The following is a 19,861-nucleotide window of genomic DNA, read 5'->3' on the forward strand; positions in this document are numbered from 1 at the left end:
GTATATATGACATCCTAAATGGTGTATATGGCTTTCTTACTTCTTATATGATTTTTTATGAATATATATGATATCTTAAATGATATATATAATTTTCTGTGAATATATATGACATTCTGAATGGTATATATAACTTTTTAATATCTTATATGGCATCAGAAAGTCATATATATCATTCAGAATATCATATATATTCACGAGAAGTTATATAAGATATTAAACAATCATATATATTATTTAAAATATTATATATATTTATAGAAAGTTACACATATAGTTCAGAATATCATATATATTCACAGAAAGTCATATAAGATGTTAAGAAGTCATATGTACCATTTAGGATGTCATATATATTCATAGAAAGTTACATAAGGTGTTAGAAAGTTATACATACTATTTAGAATATCATATATACTCATAGAAAGTCATATATATTATTTATACTACATAATAAGGGTCTATGGCAGTGATTACTACGACAGTGGTTACAAAATCGCTACCATAGATCCTATAGCAGCGATTATCACCAACCGCTACTATATGTTAGACCTATGGCAGCGGTTATAGATAACCACTGCCATAGGTCAACCTATGGCAACGGTTATAAGTGACCACTGTCGTAAATCCAACCTACGATAGCGGTTATTCGTCGTCGCTGTCGTAAATAAACTTATGACAGTGGTTGTTAGTAACCGCTACCATAGGTTAGAAATATGGCAGCAGTTCTACGTAGCCGCTGCTATAGGTTAAGATATAGCAGCGGTTGATGAACTACTGCTATAGAGTATATGGCAGTGATTGCACAACCACTACGATAGTTCTATAGCAGTGATTATTCTGCAATCGCTGCTATAGAGGTAGATTATAATTTTTTTTTATTTTACTCTGAATATAATATAATTTTAAAATTTAAAGTTCATCTTCATCATTTATTATTTAAATAATTATCATTAAAGTATCGTCACAAAAGACCGCTTCGATCTAGTAGCGCTAGCTATATCGAACAATGAAATTCAATTTCACAGTCATGAACGATTGCATAATGATCTGATAGATAGAGACCATTGATAGATTTTTTGAAATAATAATTTTTTATTTGAATTAAATTTAATTTTTTTTTAATTTATAATTATAATTTTTATTTTTATCATTTTTTATTTGAATTATAATTATAATTTTTATTTTTTTAAATTCAAAATTATAATTTTTATTTTTGAATTAGAATTAGAATTTTTATTTTTTTAATTCAATTCTTTTCCATTTTTCTTTTTTTTATGGTGTTTTTTATTTTTTTTACACCAATTTTTTTTTCGAATTTTTTTAAAAAAATTAATTTGAAATGGAAAAAGTAATTTGAAATGATATTTTTTATTTGAATAAAAGTTAAAATTTTTATTTTTTTAAAATTTCAATTCACAATTTTTATTTTTTTCATATTTTGTTCCCTTTTTTCACTTTTTTATGGCATTTTTTTCTTTTATTTTCTTGAATTCAAATTAAAATTTTAATTTTTTTATAATTTAAAAATATAATTTAATTTTTTTCCATTTTACCATTTTTTTCTACTTTTATGAAATTTTTTTAGTTATTTTTTTTATTTTTTTGGAATATTTTTAAATAAATTAATTTGAAATGAGAAAAATAATTTGAAATGATGTCTTTGATTTTAATTAAAATTAAAAATTTTATCCTTTTTAAATTTAAAATTATAATTTTTATTTTTTTTATTTTTTTTAAATTTTTGACTTTTTTATGGCACTTTTGTTTTTTTAATTTTTTATTTTTTTGAACATCTTTTTTTTTAAAAATTAATTTGAAATGATGAAAGTAATTTGAAATGATGTTTTTTATTTGAATTAAAATTAAATTTTTTTTTTTAAAATTCAAAATTATAATTTTTATTTTTTTCTCATTTTTTTCTTTTTTATGGTATTTTTTCTTTTTAAAATTTTTTAAGATTTTTTTCTATATATTTTTTAGAAAAAATAATTTTAAATGGAGAAAATAATTTAAAATTATTTTTTTATTTGAATTAAAATTTGAATTTTTATTTTTTAAAATTCATTCAAAATTATAATTTTTATTTTTTTCTAATTTTTTCTTCTTTTATGATATTTTTTTAAAAAAATTAATTTGAAATAGAGATTGTATTTTGAAATGTCAATTTTTATTTGAATTAAAATTAAAATTTTTTATTTTCTTAAAATTTATAATTATAATTTCTATTTCTTTTCAATTCTTTTTTTGGTATTTTTATTTTTTTTACAATAATTTTTTTTCAGATTTTTTTAAAAAAATAATTTGAAATGGGGATGATAATTTGAAATAATAATTTTTATTTTTATCAAAATTATAATTTTTATTTTTTATAAATTTAAAATTATAATTTTTATTTTTATTTTTTTTATTTTTTTTTTTGAGAGAAAAATTAAAATCGCCAAATAATATGTTGTTTTTAAAAGTGCCATTTGGAATGGCATTTTTAAAAATACCATTTCAAATGATATATTTTTTTTTTGACGTCGTCTACGTGGAAAATGGAGAAAAAGTTGGATGACGTGGCGATGATAAATTGCCATTCAAAATGATGTTTCATCCCTTTTGCATCAATCCGATAAATAAGTTAAATATTAGATTATTTTTGTAAATATTTTTTTTTTAAAATTAATTACGTAAAGCACACGTTTAAAATTGGTCTAATTGGGCTTTCTCCCACAATTAATTTTGTACAGTGGCAAGAATAGTTTAGTTGGGCGTAAAAAATATCTCAATAGATAATAACAATTTGCCTTCATATGATTTTGAAATTGGAAAGATCAAAAAAACTTATTGCAGCACATTCAGTCATTAGCAATCTCTTCTCTTAGATGAAGGCCTTTGGAAACCAAAAAAAGTGTTTGATTTTTTTTATTTATCAATATATTTATCACTTAACGGCCTTCTTTTGTATTTGAACAAGTTAGCAAATGATTCAATTAAGGAGAAGGAAGATTTTTTTCAATCTGCTCAATTTGAATTTTTGAAAGAAAATTATTAGAAGTTAAAGAATTGTGGAAGTAGGGCTCAAGTACTTTTTCTTTCATTTATTGATTCTTTTCACCATAAATTGAAGTATATAGTTTCTATTTAAAATAGTGAGATCCATCCTTAAATAATTTGGATTAGATTCTTATTCTTATTTTGTAGAAGAACATTTATCCTTGAATAATTTGGATCAGATTTATCTTTCTAGTTCAAATATGATAAACTCTCTAAAAAAGAATATGATTAATATAAAAATATTAAAATTTTACAAAAGATAGATCTTGATTTGCACATTACCTTATTCTTCATGGATTGGAAGATAACATCCTTTTGAATACTTGTAGCTGATAAAATGATCTACATCGGGTGTGATGATCCTCTTGAAGATTTGTAATAACTAAGATGATCGACATTGAGTCTAAAGATCCATCTAGATCAATGAATTTCTCCTTGCTTCATTTTGTAGCTTGAATATTTGAACTTTATAGGAATCTTTATATATCTAATATTACCTGAATCCAAATTGTCTTCTTTAGAAAAAAAAAAGGAAAAGCAGGGGAGAGGGGAACTCTATCTGTTAAAATGAGAGTGTGAAGGAGGTAAGAGAGAATTAACGTATTAAGGATTGCCTAAAGAGGAAAATTATAACATGAAGACATGCCTTCTAAACAAAAGAAGCCTCAATCATGAGTCTAATTTCCAAAAGATATATAGGAGCATAATTTTCGACTTCAAATAGTGTAAGCAAAATAAATAACTTTTATCGGGATATAAATTTTTGGGTTCAAGTTTGTATAGAGATACAAAGTTCTTAGACATTATAAATTTCACCTAAAAAACATCAAAGCCACTATGGAGCATTTCCGTTCATCCTCTTGGATCCAAATCGCACCGCAGACAAACAAGTAGCGAGAAAATTTTGAGCAACTGAATGATTTTTCAGAGTGATATTTCTACGTTATTAATTATTTCAACTTTTATATGGCTTCTATATTGTCATAGGCTCCTGGCAGTTCCCCTGAACTGTGTACTAAGCCTGTTTGATAGTGACAAAGCTATATGGTTGGACAAGAAAAGCTAACTAATAATTTTTAGATGTTTTCTTTGTTGGTGTATTAGGTAAACTTGTGTGATTGCAAAATTACAACTTGGTCCGGTTGATTCTTTACTCACATGCCTTGAGTAAATTCACACATTTATTTGTGGCACTTTATATATACATTTATTTGTGGTACTTTATATTCCTACACGTTACACTGCTTTATCCACCAGATACGCCTAACTTGTGCTCGACTCATTTCATTCCAGGTCTGAATATTTGATCCATATCTTTCCGGGCTTTCGGATTGGGTCAATTTTGGCCACCCTTGCTATCAATCTATGCACGTCCAAGTACTCTCCGTGTCTCTAATGCAGCATCCTCCTCACATTCTGTCTTCAGATATGTATTTCAGTATTTGACTTTCGTATAAGCTTATTAGTGTAACACCCAGCCCATTTGGGCCTTGGACAAGACCCAAAATCTGAGAAGCCCAAAGCCCATATATATATATAAAAAAAACAGAACGGGAAGAAGATTCCCGATAGGAGTCTTCTTCTCCGATGAATCCCGATCGGAGAAGGGTTTTAGGATCCTTAAAACTCTAGGGCCTTCTATAAATAAAACTCCTCTCTCTCTCTCACGAGCCTCCATCGGCGATTGTTGAGCTCGATTCCTCTCCTTTTTTCCTTGGAAGTTGCGGTACTCTCTTCTTGTGTTCGTCGGAAATCGGAGGTCGAAGAGGCCACCGAAGTTCAGGTAAGGGTTCAATCTTTCTTCCTCTCCCTCTTTTCTTTCTTTCCATGGTTTTAGACTCCTCGCTGGCCGTCGGGATCGTCGGAAATTCTATGAATCATGAAACCTCTATTCGGCCAAAATTTTTTCACTCTTTTTCGGCCACCGATGCTGTCGGTTGTAGCATCTCATCCCCGAGATCGGACCTCCATCTCTCTCTCTCTTCCCTCGAGTGTTTGGCTGCCAATGGCCCGAAATCATGAAGAAAAGGGATGGATCGCCTATTTTTTGAGAAATTAAAAAAAAAAGAAGGAAAGCTTGCCGGCCAGCTTATGTGGTCGATCGTCGCAGTCGAACCTCTGATCGAGCCACTATCCTCATCGGAGCCAAGTCGAAACACCTCAGCCCGTCCCTTGTTTCGGCCCAAGGGAGGTCGTGGAAAGAAGGAAAAGAAAAGAAGAAGAAAGAAGAAGAAGAAAAGAAAAAAAGAAAAAGAAAAAGAAAAAGGGAAAAAGAAAAAAAAAAGAGAAAGAGAAAAAAAAGAAAGAGAAAATTTTCTCTTTCTCCTCTCTCTTCCTCTTTTTCTCTCTCCTCTCTCTACTTTCTCTCTCCAATTTCTCTCTAGATTCTCTCTCTACTTTCTCTCTAAAATTTCTCTCTCTAGAGTCTTTTTACTCTCTCTCTTTCTCTCTCTCACTGCATCACGAATTCTAGGATAAATTTGAGATGAAAATATGATGGCCTGAGAGTGCTTCGAAATTTGTGCAGTAGATTAGATCCCAGCTCGATTTTTATTTAAAATTTATAACATCAATCATGGTTAATCCATATTGAGTCATCCTGATATGACCTCTGATGATCTCAATCATGAATTACATCATCTAAAAGATACGAAGATTCTCTCTCCACTTTTTTTCTATTTTCTCTCTCTAAAATTTTCTCTCTCTTCATGGATTTTCTCTCTAAAAGTCTTGTCGATCAGTGGAGGGTCCAGATACTTAGATAAATCTCAATTTTGGATAATCTTAGGAGAAGTCCTGGATTTATGTTATTATGATCGATTATCGATAATTTCTCTATATATAATTTTTATATTTGATCAGGATCATGAAGAGATATGATTGTTTGCATAAGATGTCGAGTGGAATATCTTATTTTTAAAATTCTTAAATCAAAAAATTTGTTGATTTCTATGCTTAGATCAGTCACCGATAAAGGTAAGAATCTCTGTACATGATCACCATTATATATATATGCTATTTTACTGTTGGTCTTGCATCATTGGTTTTGCATCATCAGATCTGAGATCGATGAATTTATTATATCTGAGATACTATTATTTGATTTTGAGCATGAGTATGTTATGTCAATATATATATATATCAGAGATTGATGGTATGATTATATGGATATAATATATCTAAATTGATCATAATGTCAGTCGGAATTGATTTGATGAAATCAATACTAATGATTAAATGAAAAAGAGAAATATGGTATGGACTAGCCTTGTCATATGGAACAGCTCGTTAGGAGCTTATGTCTGGGATAGCCTCCACTGGTTTATAGGTGGATCAGTCGGCCAGAAGCTCATGCCTGGGACAGCCCGTCAGGAGCTTATGCCTGGGACAGCCTCTCACGGGCTTTTGTACGTGGGACAGCCGATCAGGAGCTCATCCTGGGATAGCCTTGAAAGGTTTTTAAGTGAAAATTGATTCGGATGATGACTGAGGTATAGACTTGGTTAGTCCAGAGCCAGAAAGAAAAGGTTAAAAATCATGTGATTATGAAAAGAGAAATGAAAGATAAGACATGAAACAATTGTTGAACAAAAGTATTTCACCTGTTAACATATGATGATGTATCTATTTTAACAAGACAGAAAATTTATGGATGTTTGCAGTATTCTAGATATTGAATATGAAATTTTGTATTTTATTGTTTATCCCTATTTTCAGATTATATTATACTGGTGTGATATGAAAATTTTTATTGGGCTGTAAAGCTCACACCCCTCCATTTCTCTTTTTTTTCTCAGAGTTACAGGATGTTGATGATTGGTTATGGCTTGGATGTATGGGTGAGCAGATGGATAGATAGAATGTCATAGTACCTAATCAGAGGATTGAAAAAAATTAATTTATAATTATGTAAGATTTTATGAATTATTGTTGAAATGAATTGTTATGGATGTTAAGGTTGTAATGATTTAATTTGGCCTTGCATATTCTTTAGGACTTGCTCTAAGGAGTGTGCGGCCATCACATATCCGACTCGGATATTGGGTTCGGGGCGTGACAGAATGATATCAGAGCCTAGATCATGATCATTTGGGAACTACGATACAAGTGATTAGAATATGACAGAGTGGTATCAGAGCTTAGATTATGATAATTGGGGATTATAATATAAGTGAATAGGATGTAAGTCCCGAGATCACCTTAGTCACACTAGCCATCAGGTTGTTGCTAAGATTGTCATCAATATTGGTTATTACCCGATATGATCCCTCCGCTAGGTTCTTTCCCTTATTTTGAACAAACTTTTCAAGGTATCCTCAGTGGATCAAATCTTCAGTTTCATCCTTCAGCTGGCGATATTTTTCAGTGTCATATTTGTGATCTCGATGGAAGCAATAGTATTCTTTCTATCTCTTTTGTTCAGCGGCGCTCTCATCTTTCCAGGTCGATACATGTATTCCTAGCTAGCCTTCAATCTCCATCAGGATCTAAGCGCATGGGGCAGAGAGTATAGTGCAGTAGTAGAAGCGTCGCTGGAGACTCTTCATCCTTTTTTGCTTCTAGGGGTGAATTTCTCCTTATTTCTTTCGAGCTCCATGATCTTCTTCATGAGCTCTATTGTTCTCGCCATTTTGTTTCTCTCATTCCTGCTGATGAAGGACTTCGCTCTCCTCGGCCTGTGCATACTTTCATGCTTGGATGAGGAGATCGACATAGTCCTTTAAGAAGTTTTTGTTGAGGGAGAAGATTAGGCGTTTATCTTTGAGTTCTTGCTTCATTGCCGACATGATGATAGACTTGTTGAAGTAACGAACTTCAAGCATGGTGGTGTTGAAATGCACCATGTAGTCTCTCGGCAACTCTCCTTCTCTTTGTCCAATGGAGAAGAGACTATCACTGTTCTTCAGCTGTGGCCTTTGGCTGTCAAAGTGCATGACGATCTGTTTTCCTAGCTGCTTAAAGAAATGGATTGATTCTTTAGGGAAGCTAGAGAACCAAACTCTTAGCACCCTTCTTAAGGGTCGCTGGGATCATATTGACACCAAAAATAATGCTGGCATTGAAAAAGGCTTGAAGTGGAGTTCTCCTTGGAGGGCTTTAATGATCAATGTCTTCGATCATCTCTTCTTGGGCTTTGAGGGTGTTGAGGCGAGCAGTGAGAAGTCAGTTCTGCCAATCATGATCGTCGGTGTGAAGCTTGAGCCATATTTGAGTGTCGGTGCCCTCATTTAGACCCTTCTACATGGATCCAATGACTATATTGAGATGGAGCTGCCGGAGGAGCTTGTGTCCTCACTGCGCCGCTCTACTATGTTGCTGTACAGCAATAGTGAGTGCTTGGACCTACTTAACTAGCGCATCGATCGGATCTTGATTCATAGTAGTGAATTATCGGGGATGTTGCTCCTTAGCATTTTGCGCATTTGGTGTACTATACCGAGATGATTGTCGGCATGACAAGGTAAGATGGTTTTACGACCTAGTTCTCACCATTTTTCTTCAAAAATAGGATATAGCTCTTCCTCTAGTGCTAATTTATTACTACGCCTTGCCGACGAGGTATGAAGTGGCAAGACAAATTGGATCGCTCGCCCAACTAAAGTAGGTAGGCACCAGTTAGGAATCCGATCACCTGCAAAGAAAGTTTGCTCACACTACAGAAGGAGTTGGGGGGTTCTTCGACGTAAGACCCTCCGATGCTTAAGTCAGAGAGTGTTGGAGAGAGAGAATAATAAAAAAAGATAGTAAGAATAGTAGTAGAAGATAGTGTTAAAAAAATCTCCCTTCTTCTCCCTTTCTTTCCTTTTATAGGAAAAGTTTATTAGATGGTTAGCAATTGTTTGGATCAGAATAGTGGGTTATGGGTAGGTTGTTGGCCATTGGTTATGGAGCCAATTGCCCACATGGGAAGGTAGGCACCATTATAATCGAATGCCAATTCAACATCAACCATGTGCCAATAGCTTGTCATAGTTTCCAAATTGTAGCATAGCTCGTAGAGAATCGGGACAAAGATGAGATGAGATCGATTGGCTGAACACTAATGATGTAGACCTCATTTGATGACTGACCTCTTGTGATCGACTATCAACCGATGACAGTAATGTTGAGAAGAACACATGTCACAGATCTTCCACATCATAGCGCCAAGTGTCCGCCATATCTTCGAAGATCGGACACATCATCGGTGGACCAAATCTAGCTTAACAGGCTAAAATTAAAAATACAAATTATACATAGATGATCTAATTGTATGCAAAACATCCTATATAGAAAAAAATATTCAATATTATTAATAGCTTGCCAATTAAACCTTGTTTTAACAGTTGAAACCCTCTCTTATGAGCTTGACGCACAGTTCATATAAGATTGAGAGGCATATTTATTTTAAATTATCATTGACATCAGTTAAACACCTTGATTATCTTGCAAACTAAATTGGCTATTGTAATTTCGTTCATCATTGGTCTCTTTTGCATCCTTTTTGGACACTTTCTCTTCTATCTTCCCCCCTTCACATCCTAAAACCTAGGTCCTCTACATCAACCGGCCCATTATTCCGCGATGCTTGTCACATCTTTTTTAAAAGAAGAAAAAAAAGCAAGCAGCAAAACTTGACAACCATATATGGTTGTAACCTATTTTGACAATGATGAGTTAAAATTTTCTATCTTGAATTTGTGGACTTTTTTATCTGGATCTATATGATGAATCGGGCACGGGATATCGTTTGTTCATAGTTTCAAAATTTGATATCTAAATAGATTGTTTCTTCTTACATTTTCTGAGTGAGCAATACGCATTGAGTGCAAAATATCTTGAAAATTTTATTACAAAATTAAATTACATTAACAAAAAAAAATACATGTTTAAAAAAAATGTTGATAGTTTTGGAGCCATGACAATTAATGCTATTGGAAACTCATCTAATAAGTTGATAAGCATTTAATTGTTTGGAATTGTTGCCATCATTCATGTAAGCTCTCTATTATTCATGCAATCTATGTTTTATCTTTCCAGTATTATTATCATTATTATAATAATAATAATAATTATTATTTTATAAATCTATAATTTATTATGACGCACCTAGGAGCTGTCTTAGATGTCTTTTGTATCTTTATTTTCTAAAACGAAATTGGTGGATTTTTTTTTTAATCCTTTAACTTGGGAAAAGAAAGCATCCCACGTTGTCCATATTCATCGATACTTGCAACCGAAAAATTCAAACATGAAGATAAGGGGCGGTGGAGGGTGACTGGTGACGAATATTGTGCCATTTTGTTTGGTTCTGGATCGTTTCTCATGTGGCTGATACAGGTCGGGGTTGTCTCCTTCTCCGGCCTTCCAACCATAGGATCATCATTTTGCTTCGAGATATGTGCAAGTAGATGAATGATGCAGTTCGGAATACTTTGTGATCTTGCACCGGATGATCCAATCGGTGGTGGGAAAGAAGAAATGGTGCAGAAACATATTGATTCTAGCTAGCCACCTTCCTATAAATACTGCCAACCTGCAGCTCCAAGGCTTTTTTTTTTTTTTTTTTCTTGCTTTCTTTCTTCTTTTGATAAGATCGAGCGCTCAGACAAGTTTAATATAAATATAATCTAGAGAATCAGAAAGCAAAGGCACAAGACTTGTCCTTGACATCCAGAATTGTAAATTCAGGATAATTAATCATTTCAAACTTAGATTTAAAATAAAAATTTGGGAGAAACAATTACTTGATGCCGCTTAGGTTTTACTTTGCTGCCGAGGCCAGTGGCAGGAACACCGTCCTCCAGCATACTTCTCAAAAGTTTATCGTGGATACAGCACTCTGGATGCCTATTATTAGCCACGGACGAGAACTCTCAGAATTTAATAAGAGAGAGGGGGAGAGAGAGAGAGAGAACAAACTTATGATAGGATGAAATATCACGACGAGATGATAAAATACTACTAGTAACTATAACAGCACGTCTTGCCAATTCCATGTCCGAATGAAAATATACATATATACATACATCTCTCTCTCTCTATATATATATATATATATCACCACCATGTCCAAATCCAAGCATTGCGGGGTATTTTTTATGACAGATTGCATGGATTACTATTTAATTTAGAATAAGAATAAAATTTATACATAGAATAGATGATCTAATTGCATGCAAAACATATTACATGAATAAAATAATAATTATATTCAAATATTATCAATAGCATGCCAACAAGACCTTGGTTTAGTAGTTGGTACCCTCTCTTGGGAGCTTGACTCATATTCGACATAAGATTGAGTAACATGTTTATTTTAAGTTATCATTGACATCAAGTAAACACCCTGATTGTCTTACAAACTAAATTGGCTTTTGTAATCTCATTCACCATTGATCTCTTCTGCATTCTATGATCTCTCTCTCTCTCTCTCTCTCACACACACACACACATCCTAAAACGTGGGTCTTCTAAGTCCATTTACTTGTACAAATATCCAGCCAAGCATATCTCACGTTTTCTTAAAAGAAAGAGAAAAAAGATAGCTAAACTTGACAACCACATACGGTTTTGACAATGATAAATGATAATTTTCTATATTGAATTTGTGGACTACCTACTTCAGATCTATATGCATGATGAATGATGCATCGGACATTGTTTGTCATAAACCCCAAAATATGAGGTCTAGGTGGGCTGTTTCTTCTGACGATGTTCATGAGAAAGCAACAGACACTAAGTGTAACATATCTCAAAAAAATTATTAAAAATTTAAGTTACATTAACAAAAAATTTTGACAATTTTGAAGTCCTGACAATTAATGCTATCTAAAAGTTCATGTAATATGATTAAATTAATAAATGTTTGATTGTTTGGAATTATTGCCTCCTTCTTATAAGCTCTTCATCATGAGCTCGAGTTCTCCACCGTACACCGCATGATGCGGTACATAGCGCATTATCCATCACACAATAGACAGTCATACGTACGTAGATGTACGTCCGTTGCGTGCGATCATATGCGGCCATCCATCGCGCAATGGATGGGGCATACGGTGTACAGCAGAAGATACGTGCGGCCCCACCATCCCATAATCTATGTTTTATCCTTATTTTCTTAAATGCAATTGATGGATTTTTTTAATCTTTTAACTCCAGAAAATTAAGAAAGCATCTCACGTGGTCCATATTTATCAATACTCGCAACCAAAAAATTTAAGCGTGAAGATAAGAAGATAAGGTGCGTGGACCATGGTCAGAGCCAGCGACGTCATTGGCCACCGTTTTATTTGGTTCTGGATCTTTTCGCACATGGCTGATACAGGTCGGGTTTGTATCCTTCTCCCGCCATCCAACCGTAGGATCATCTCCATTTCGTTCCGAGGTATGTGCAGATCTCAGAGGCAGGAAAAAAAAAAAAAAAAAATCTTTCTCCCGCCATCCAATCGGGTTCCAGCTGATTCATCCCTATCCAGAACGGAGCCAGGAAAAAAAAAAAAAAAATCCAACCACCACCTGCTCCCTCGCCTGGACCACCATTATTGCCCTTGTGTTACGCATGCACGTCCATGACTCTATAAATACCCAGTATCCCTTCATTTGCTTGTCCATCGAAACCAAGGGAATAAAGGAAACCATTTGTAATTGGCACAGCTTCTCAATGGTGGGGTTCAAGACCTTAGGATGGAACCAATTTCATCATCAGCGGTTCATTTTATATTATTACTTCAGCTAAATTAAGCTAAAATATCCGCTGTTGCAGGCTAGCAGAGAGGTTGGTGTTAATGTGTTAGGGCCATGGGGTGGATCTGGTGGGAGTGCATGGTCGTTTGAGAATGCTCTGGCAATCACCAAAATCAAAATTAGCGTGGGGGATGTCATTGATTCACTTACCTTTCAGTATATGGATGGCACAACAGCCCGCTGGTCCCCTAGATATGGCGGTACCGGAGGCCAGCCTACAGAGGTACTACTTACTCTAAGATGGCCTTTTTTCCTCTGATTTAATTTAATTTTTTAGGGAAAATTAGTTTCTTTCTATTGTGTTGACACTCGTTTAACAACTGTGCTTGTTAATTAATTTGCAGAACTGTAATAGATATGGCAATCAATGTTAGCGAGGCTTGCCACCATATATCAATGATCTAACAAAATAATAATAATAATAGGAACAATAATATATATATATATATATATATATATATATATATATATATATATATATATATATATATAATGAAAGCAATCACTTGGCTGAACAATCTTATTAAATTCGTCTTTTTTTAAATTACTTATCAATGAACACTGATGTATGCCTTGTGGAAGAAGGGAAGAAAAACCAGGGGATTGCCTATAATTCTGATGGTGATATTAGTTGAGCGAGCATTGCTGTTTTCTGAGCAGTAGTAATCTATGAACTGAATATTATATGTTTTTGTTTACACTTTTAAATAATGCATTGCACTGAGGATAGTCAATATGTGGGTAATAGCTCTGACTGCAATAAATTAAACCTGCTTTGGCAGCGCATATGATTAAAGCATCAGACTTCACATGGTGGAACTCCTCATAATCCAATACCGGCCTGATGGCCATGAATGCATAGATAAATATTCTTAGATCCAAAAATGATAGTGTTTTTGTTTACATAATCTTTATGTTCATTATGACATGTGAAAGTTTTACTGATCTCATTATTATTACTACTACTATCATCATCATTATAATCATTATTATTATTTCTTTTATAGATTGAGCTTGGACCAGTCGAGTTCATCATCTCCATTAAGGGCTATTACGGTCCATACGTACAAAAGACAATGATATACTCACTCACTTTTGTTACTACCATTCGCGAGTATGGCCCTTTTGGTCAAGAGAAAGGAACTCAATTTTTTGTTCCGAAAGGTACAGGTTTGATCAGCGGGTTCTTCGGACGCTCAGGTGACCAACTTGATGCAATCGGGGTCTACACAAAAATACCTATTGAGGTAAACTAATTATCAGCTAACTAGTAGTGCTCAATATAGTGCATTTGATCAAATTATTTACTTAGAGCCTCATCCAAATTGACAAATTTGACAATTTTCAAAGTTATGGTTTAACTTAGGCAAATATCCAAAGCAACCGAGAGATATATAGATTTAATTAATTATTAGCAATTAAATTGTACATATGATTGATGCTCTATTGCTCTAGAAAGATGGAGTTTTATATAAATTTGAATTTCTTTTTAAATTAATTATACAAAGAACCTTGACCTATATATTCGAAGATTTTTAATTTTCTTCTTAACTTTAATTTAGTACTATCGGATCATCCAACTTTTGAATTTGTTTAATTTATATCCTGACGGTGAATTCCATATGATGGAATTGTTGCATATATAATATCAAGTAACTTACTTATGTAGCAGAAACAGACGATGCAGAAGATGACATGATGTGATAATTTCATTATAATAATTGGATAAAATTCATATTCTGAATCTAAATTGAATGAATTTAAAAGTTGCATGATCTGATTACACTAAATTAAAGATCGAAATAAGATTGAAAACTCTTAAATAGTACAGATTTTTTTGTATAAATTTTTTTTTGGTGAAAAAAGAGGCCATTTTAGCTATTCCCAAAAGAGAAGTAGGTTTTTATTCTTTTATAATGGATGCAGTCACTAACTGGTATATATAGGGTGGAGTCACTTAAAAAATTTATTGATAGCTCGTACATTGAGTGCCAAGTGCCTCAATTTGACAAAAAATTATTAGATGGATCAAATTCATCATGATGTTAAGATAAAACCATTCTAAGTAGATTCATTCGACCCTAAGATGAAATAATTGTGAGAGTAACTTTATCTTGGATCTATAATGAACTTAGTCTATCTAATAATTTCTCTAGAAGAAAAAAAAATACCGGCTTCTGAGTGCTCCCATGGCTAGATGTGCTTTATTAATTGGCCGGTTCATATTGCCGTTTTCACCATTACTGCTATCCTCCGGTTATGCATGCACGTCCATGACTCTATAATTACCTATTATCCCTTCATTCGCTCGTCGATCCATTGATAGAAACCATTTCTTAGCACAACTGCTCAATGATGGGTTCATGACCTTGGTGTGCGACTAATTTCATCATCCATAAGTTTTTTATATATTATTTCCAACTAAAGCTAATAAGTCTGCTGTTACAGTCTCCTGTTGCGGTAGGGCCATGGGGTGGATCTGGTGGGACTGCATGGTCGTTTGAGACTGTTTGGACGATCACCAAAATCAAAATCAGTATAGGGGATGTTGTTGATTCAATTACCTTTCAGTATATGGATGGCGAGACAACCCGCTGGTCCTCTAGGTACGGGGGTGCCGGGGGCAAACCAAAAGAGGTACTATTTACTCTAAGATGGTCTTTTCCTCTAATTTAATTTAATATTTTTAGGAAAAAATATTCTTTTTATTACTTTGACACTTGTTTAACTGTTATGCTAGTTAATTAATTTGTAGGCCTCTGTAACAGATATGCATGCAGTCAATGTCAGTGAGGCATGCCACCATCCATCTTAATGATTTAACAAAAGTAAATAAATAAATAAATATAATGAAAGCAATTAATTGGTCGAACAATCTTGCATCCCTCAAATTAATTATATATACCTTCCGAAGAAGGAAATAAAAAGGAGGACTGCATGTGATACTGGTTGATGGAACTCTATTGTTTTTGGAGCTGTAATATATGAACCGCACAGTATGTATTCTCAGCTATGCGTTTAAATGATGCATTGCACTAAAGATAGCCAATGCGTGGGTAGTTTCTCTGGCTGCAATAAAACCGGCTCTGGCAATGTATATGATTATCACAGGCTTTACCAAGATGAACTCCTCAAAATCCAACATCTGGTGGCCACGCATGTGTAGTTCAATATTCTTGGACCCGAAATGATAACGTTTTTGTTTGCACCAGCTTTATGTTCATCATGGCATGGGAATGTTTGACAAATATCATTATATATTATTATTACTATTAATGCCATCATCATTATCACCGTTGTTATTTCTTTGAGATCAAGTTATTTCTGGATTCAAGGATAGAAATCTAAGGCAAGGAAGCCTTCTTTTTCATCAAAATATTTGCAAGAAAATGTCATGACATTAATATAAAAAAATGTGATATATATATATATATATATATATATATATATATATATATATATATATATATATATATATATATATATATATATATATATATATATAGCTCTGACTTTAAATTTTTCATTTGATTTTGTAGATTGATCTTGGAACCAACAATAACCTCAAGGCTATATCCGGGTACTATGGCAATTATTATGGCAAGATCGTCATCAAGTCGCTTACATTTGTGACCACCACGGGCACCTATGGGCCATACGGTCCGGAGGAAGGAGCCACTTTCTCCCTTCCTGTGAAAGCTGGAAACGTAGTTGGCTTCTTCGGAAGTGCAGGTCAATGGCTTGATGCTCTTGGGTTTTACTTGAAGCCCACTTCGGCCTAGTTATTCCAAATCAGCTATGGAGCTCTATTTATATATCTCCGTATTGTAATGAATAATGGAGATGCGATCTCCAAACTCTGTTTGTTGTTGTCTTGTTGATCTGTGCTACCAACTATGTATGTTTGTTTATGATCTATCCCTTCATAATAAATGGAAAGGTTAAGAACTGATCTCTTTGTTATTATCCTATTAATTTCCATTGGTAGATTGCATCCGTATGAACGAAAGATTGAGTTATCATTTGGATTTAGACTTGGAGCATGTACTTAATTCCTGTCAGGCGAAAGTCTTTATAATGCTGTATGATTATCAGTCCAGATCTGGGTTGTGTTTTTTAAGTCCTGACATGTTTGGGTTTGAATTCGGGCTAATTCCAAAGCCCGTGGGCACCCGTCCCATGGATGCCCATACTGGAACAGTACTGAACAAACAAATGGCTCTCCCTGACCATCTTCCAACGAATTCTGTCCACCAGCTCAAAGGCATCTCTTTTAACAATTCTTTTAGGAGAAACAGAAACGCCAAGATAAGTGAAAGGCTTGCCAGTTGTAAATTCAGGATAATCAGTCGTTTCAAACTCAGATTAAAAATAAAAATTTGGGAGATCCAATTACTTGATGCGCTCAGGTTTTATTTAGAAGCCTTGTTTGATCCAATTATTCCAAATTACCAATAGGATGGGATGTCTCCAAATAATATTGTGCATGCTGCTGTCATCTTGACCTGCGATGCCAGCCATATAGATTTTCCCCGTCCATTTGTGGTAATGGAGATCATTGTCCCATTGAATTACGTGGGTCAACTGAAAGGGTGCGGACAAGAGAACTAGGCCCCCTCCTCTAGAAAGTGCGCACGTAACGAGCAGCCCCACAAATACTGTAAGTTCTTCTGAAGGCGAGGGATCCCGTCGCTCGCAGGTGACGTGGTCACGTGGCATTTCTAATAAGATTTTATGATCATTGTCCCATTAAATTATGTAGGTCAATTTAATGGGTGCGGACAAGAGAACCAGGTCCCCACTTCTAGCAAGCACGAGCAGCGCCACAAATACTGCAAGCTCCTTTGAAGGCGAGGGATCCCGTCGCTCGCAGGTGACGTGCCCCCCGCATATTGGTCACGTGGCATTCCTAATAACTTATCCGCTCCTCACGGTCCCTACGCTACCGAACAAAAATCATATGGGGCAGGCTCGCATGGGCCGGACTTCACGCCACATATTCTTTAATACTAATTATAATATATAAATTTAAAAATTAAAAATTAAATTTATTAATAAAATTATTAGTTTCGTGATTTAAATATTTTTTTCTTCATTTTCACTACGTAGCGATATATACTATATGGACATATGATACACATTAAATGTATAATGAGATGATACATACCGTAAGTTTTTTAATACACATGCAACAACGATTTAATATACACATACAATTAAATTGATACATAATTTATCGAATTTAATTTCATCAATATAAAGTATACAAGTAATTGATACACACTTAACAAAATATTCATCTAACATTCTAATACACACTTCTAAATGAAACGATATACAGTTTTCAAAATATAGCATTTATCAATGTACTGCACATTAGTAAATGATAAATTCTAGACGACTTATTGATACATACTGGACACTTTTTTGATACACATCTAGTAATAATTTAATATACACCTATAGATAAATTGATACATAGTTTACCGAACTTAGTATTCACTAATACATAATATATGGTCAGTTAATATATATCTAACAAAATATTCATCTAATATCCCAATATATACTGTTAGGTGAAATAATACATAGTTTTCATAAACTTTTTAATGCGAAGATCTCAGAAAAAAAGAAAGATTTGGAAGAAGAGAAAGGGTCTAGAAGTGTGTATTGGATCATTGCTCGATGTACATAAAAAAACTTATATTATGTATCAATAAGCTATCTAGTATGTATTATTTATTCATATACTATTCACTGATAAATGCTATATTTTGAAAATTATGTATCACTTTATCTAGAGATGTGAATTGAGATATTGGATGAATATTTTGCTAGATGTATGTCAACTAGTCATATACTGTAGACTGGTGAATACTAAATTCAGTCAACTATATATCAATTTAGCTGTAGGTGTGTATTAAATCGTTACTGGATGTGTATCAAAAAAATTTATAGTATACATCACTTAGTTATAAATTAAGTGTGTATCATATGGTTATATAGTATGTATCATCATATGCTAAAAATTAAAAAAAATATTTTAATTATAAAATTAATAATTTTATTAATAAAATAAAATTTAACTTTTAAATTTATATCTTAAAATTAATAATTATGTCAATATTTTTATCACTTCAAGAGTCTTCTTTTATATTTGAACAAGTCAGCATTGATCTCATCAAAAAGAAGAAAGATTTTTTTCAACCTCCTCAATTCGAATATTTAAAAAAAAAAAACAAAGATTATGAAATTATGGCTCAAGTACCTTTTTCTTTTGTTGATCGATTTTTTTTCATCATAAAATGATATACATAATTTCTATTTATAATAATAAGATCCATCCTTTATACAATTTGGATCAAAATTCTATTTTTATCTTTTATAAGAATGTTCACCCTTAAAAAATTTAGATCAGTTTCATCTTTCTAGTTTGAATAGGATTAACTCTCTAAAAATAAACATAATTAATAAAATAATATAAAAAATACTAAAACTTTATACGAGAAATATCTTGACTTCTATATCAATTTTGTCTAATACGACTCGATCCAGTTCTTCATAGATTGAAAGATAACATCTACTCAAAGTCTATCCCAAATAGAAAAGTTTTAGCTTACTTCATTTGTTTTGAGGTCCAAATAATAAAATTTTGACCTAATTAATCCTCTTAAAGACTGACTGAAAATTATAGATCTGTTAGATAATTTTATACTTTTATGCCTGGATCATACTCTAATATTCATGTAAAAATCAAAATCATAAATAAATCATATCTTGCACCATCATCTCACCAATACGATGATCACGTAGCCCGTAGAGCGTCTGATCTTCCTTCGTGGGTGGCTGATCTTTTCTCTCCTAACCCTCTTTCTTAATGTGGATGATCGATGGAAATCGTCACACCCCTCCGAGAGTTAGAAAAAAAGGAAGCAGGCCATCTCTAATTATATCTATACTTGTCTTGTCCCATCAAAAGATTATTCCTAATTAGAGTTAAACTTTCAATCTAAGTCTTATCAGAAATAGAACTTCTTAATTAATTAGGCTCACTGTAATTGATTCAAAACATAAGACTGACCTAAAGAGTTAA

At 33.1% G+C, this 19,861-nt stretch overlaps 1 protein-coding gene across 1 annotated transcript; it reads left to right on the forward strand.

Moving 5' to 3' along the window:
* The first annotated feature begins 12,532 nt into the window (after positions 1-12,532).
* LOC140855707 (mannose/glucose-specific lectin-like) lies at positions 12,533-16,720 on the forward strand. Its single transcript, XM_073252168.1, has 5 exons — positions 12,533-12,688; positions 12,788-12,991; positions 13,776-14,015; positions 15,217-15,405; positions 16,308-16,720. The coding sequence occupies exons 1-5, from the start codon at positions 12,584-12,586 to the stop codon at positions 16,548-16,550; spliced, it is 981 nt and encodes a 326-aa protein (XP_073108269.1). The 5' UTR covers positions 12,533-12,583; the 3' UTR covers positions 16,551-16,720.
* Positions 16,721-19,861: the final 3,141 nt, after the last annotated feature.

Source organism: Elaeis guineensis, chromosome 2 (assembly GCF_000442705.2).
Source record: "Elaeis guineensis isolate ETL-2024a chromosome 2, EG11, whole genome shotgun sequence".
Classification (NCBI taxonomy): domain Eukaryota; kingdom Viridiplantae; phylum Streptophyta; class Magnoliopsida; order Arecales; family Arecaceae; genus Elaeis; species Elaeis guineensis.

Excerpts from the sequence above, each read along its gene's own strand:
- LOC140855707 (XM_073252168.1), top strand. The coding sequence starts at position 12,584 with ATGCACGTCCATGACTCTATAAATACCCAGTATCCCTTCATTTGCTTG. Across the intron at positions 12,689-12,787 it reads ATTGGCACAGCTTCTCAATG|GCTAGCAGAGAGGTTGGTGT; the intron begins GTGGGGTTCAAG and ends CCGCTGTTGCAG. Across the intron at positions 14,016-15,216 it reads ACACAAAAATACCTATTGAG|TCTCCTGTTGCGGTAGGGCC; the intron begins GTAAACTAATTA and ends CTGCTGTTACAG.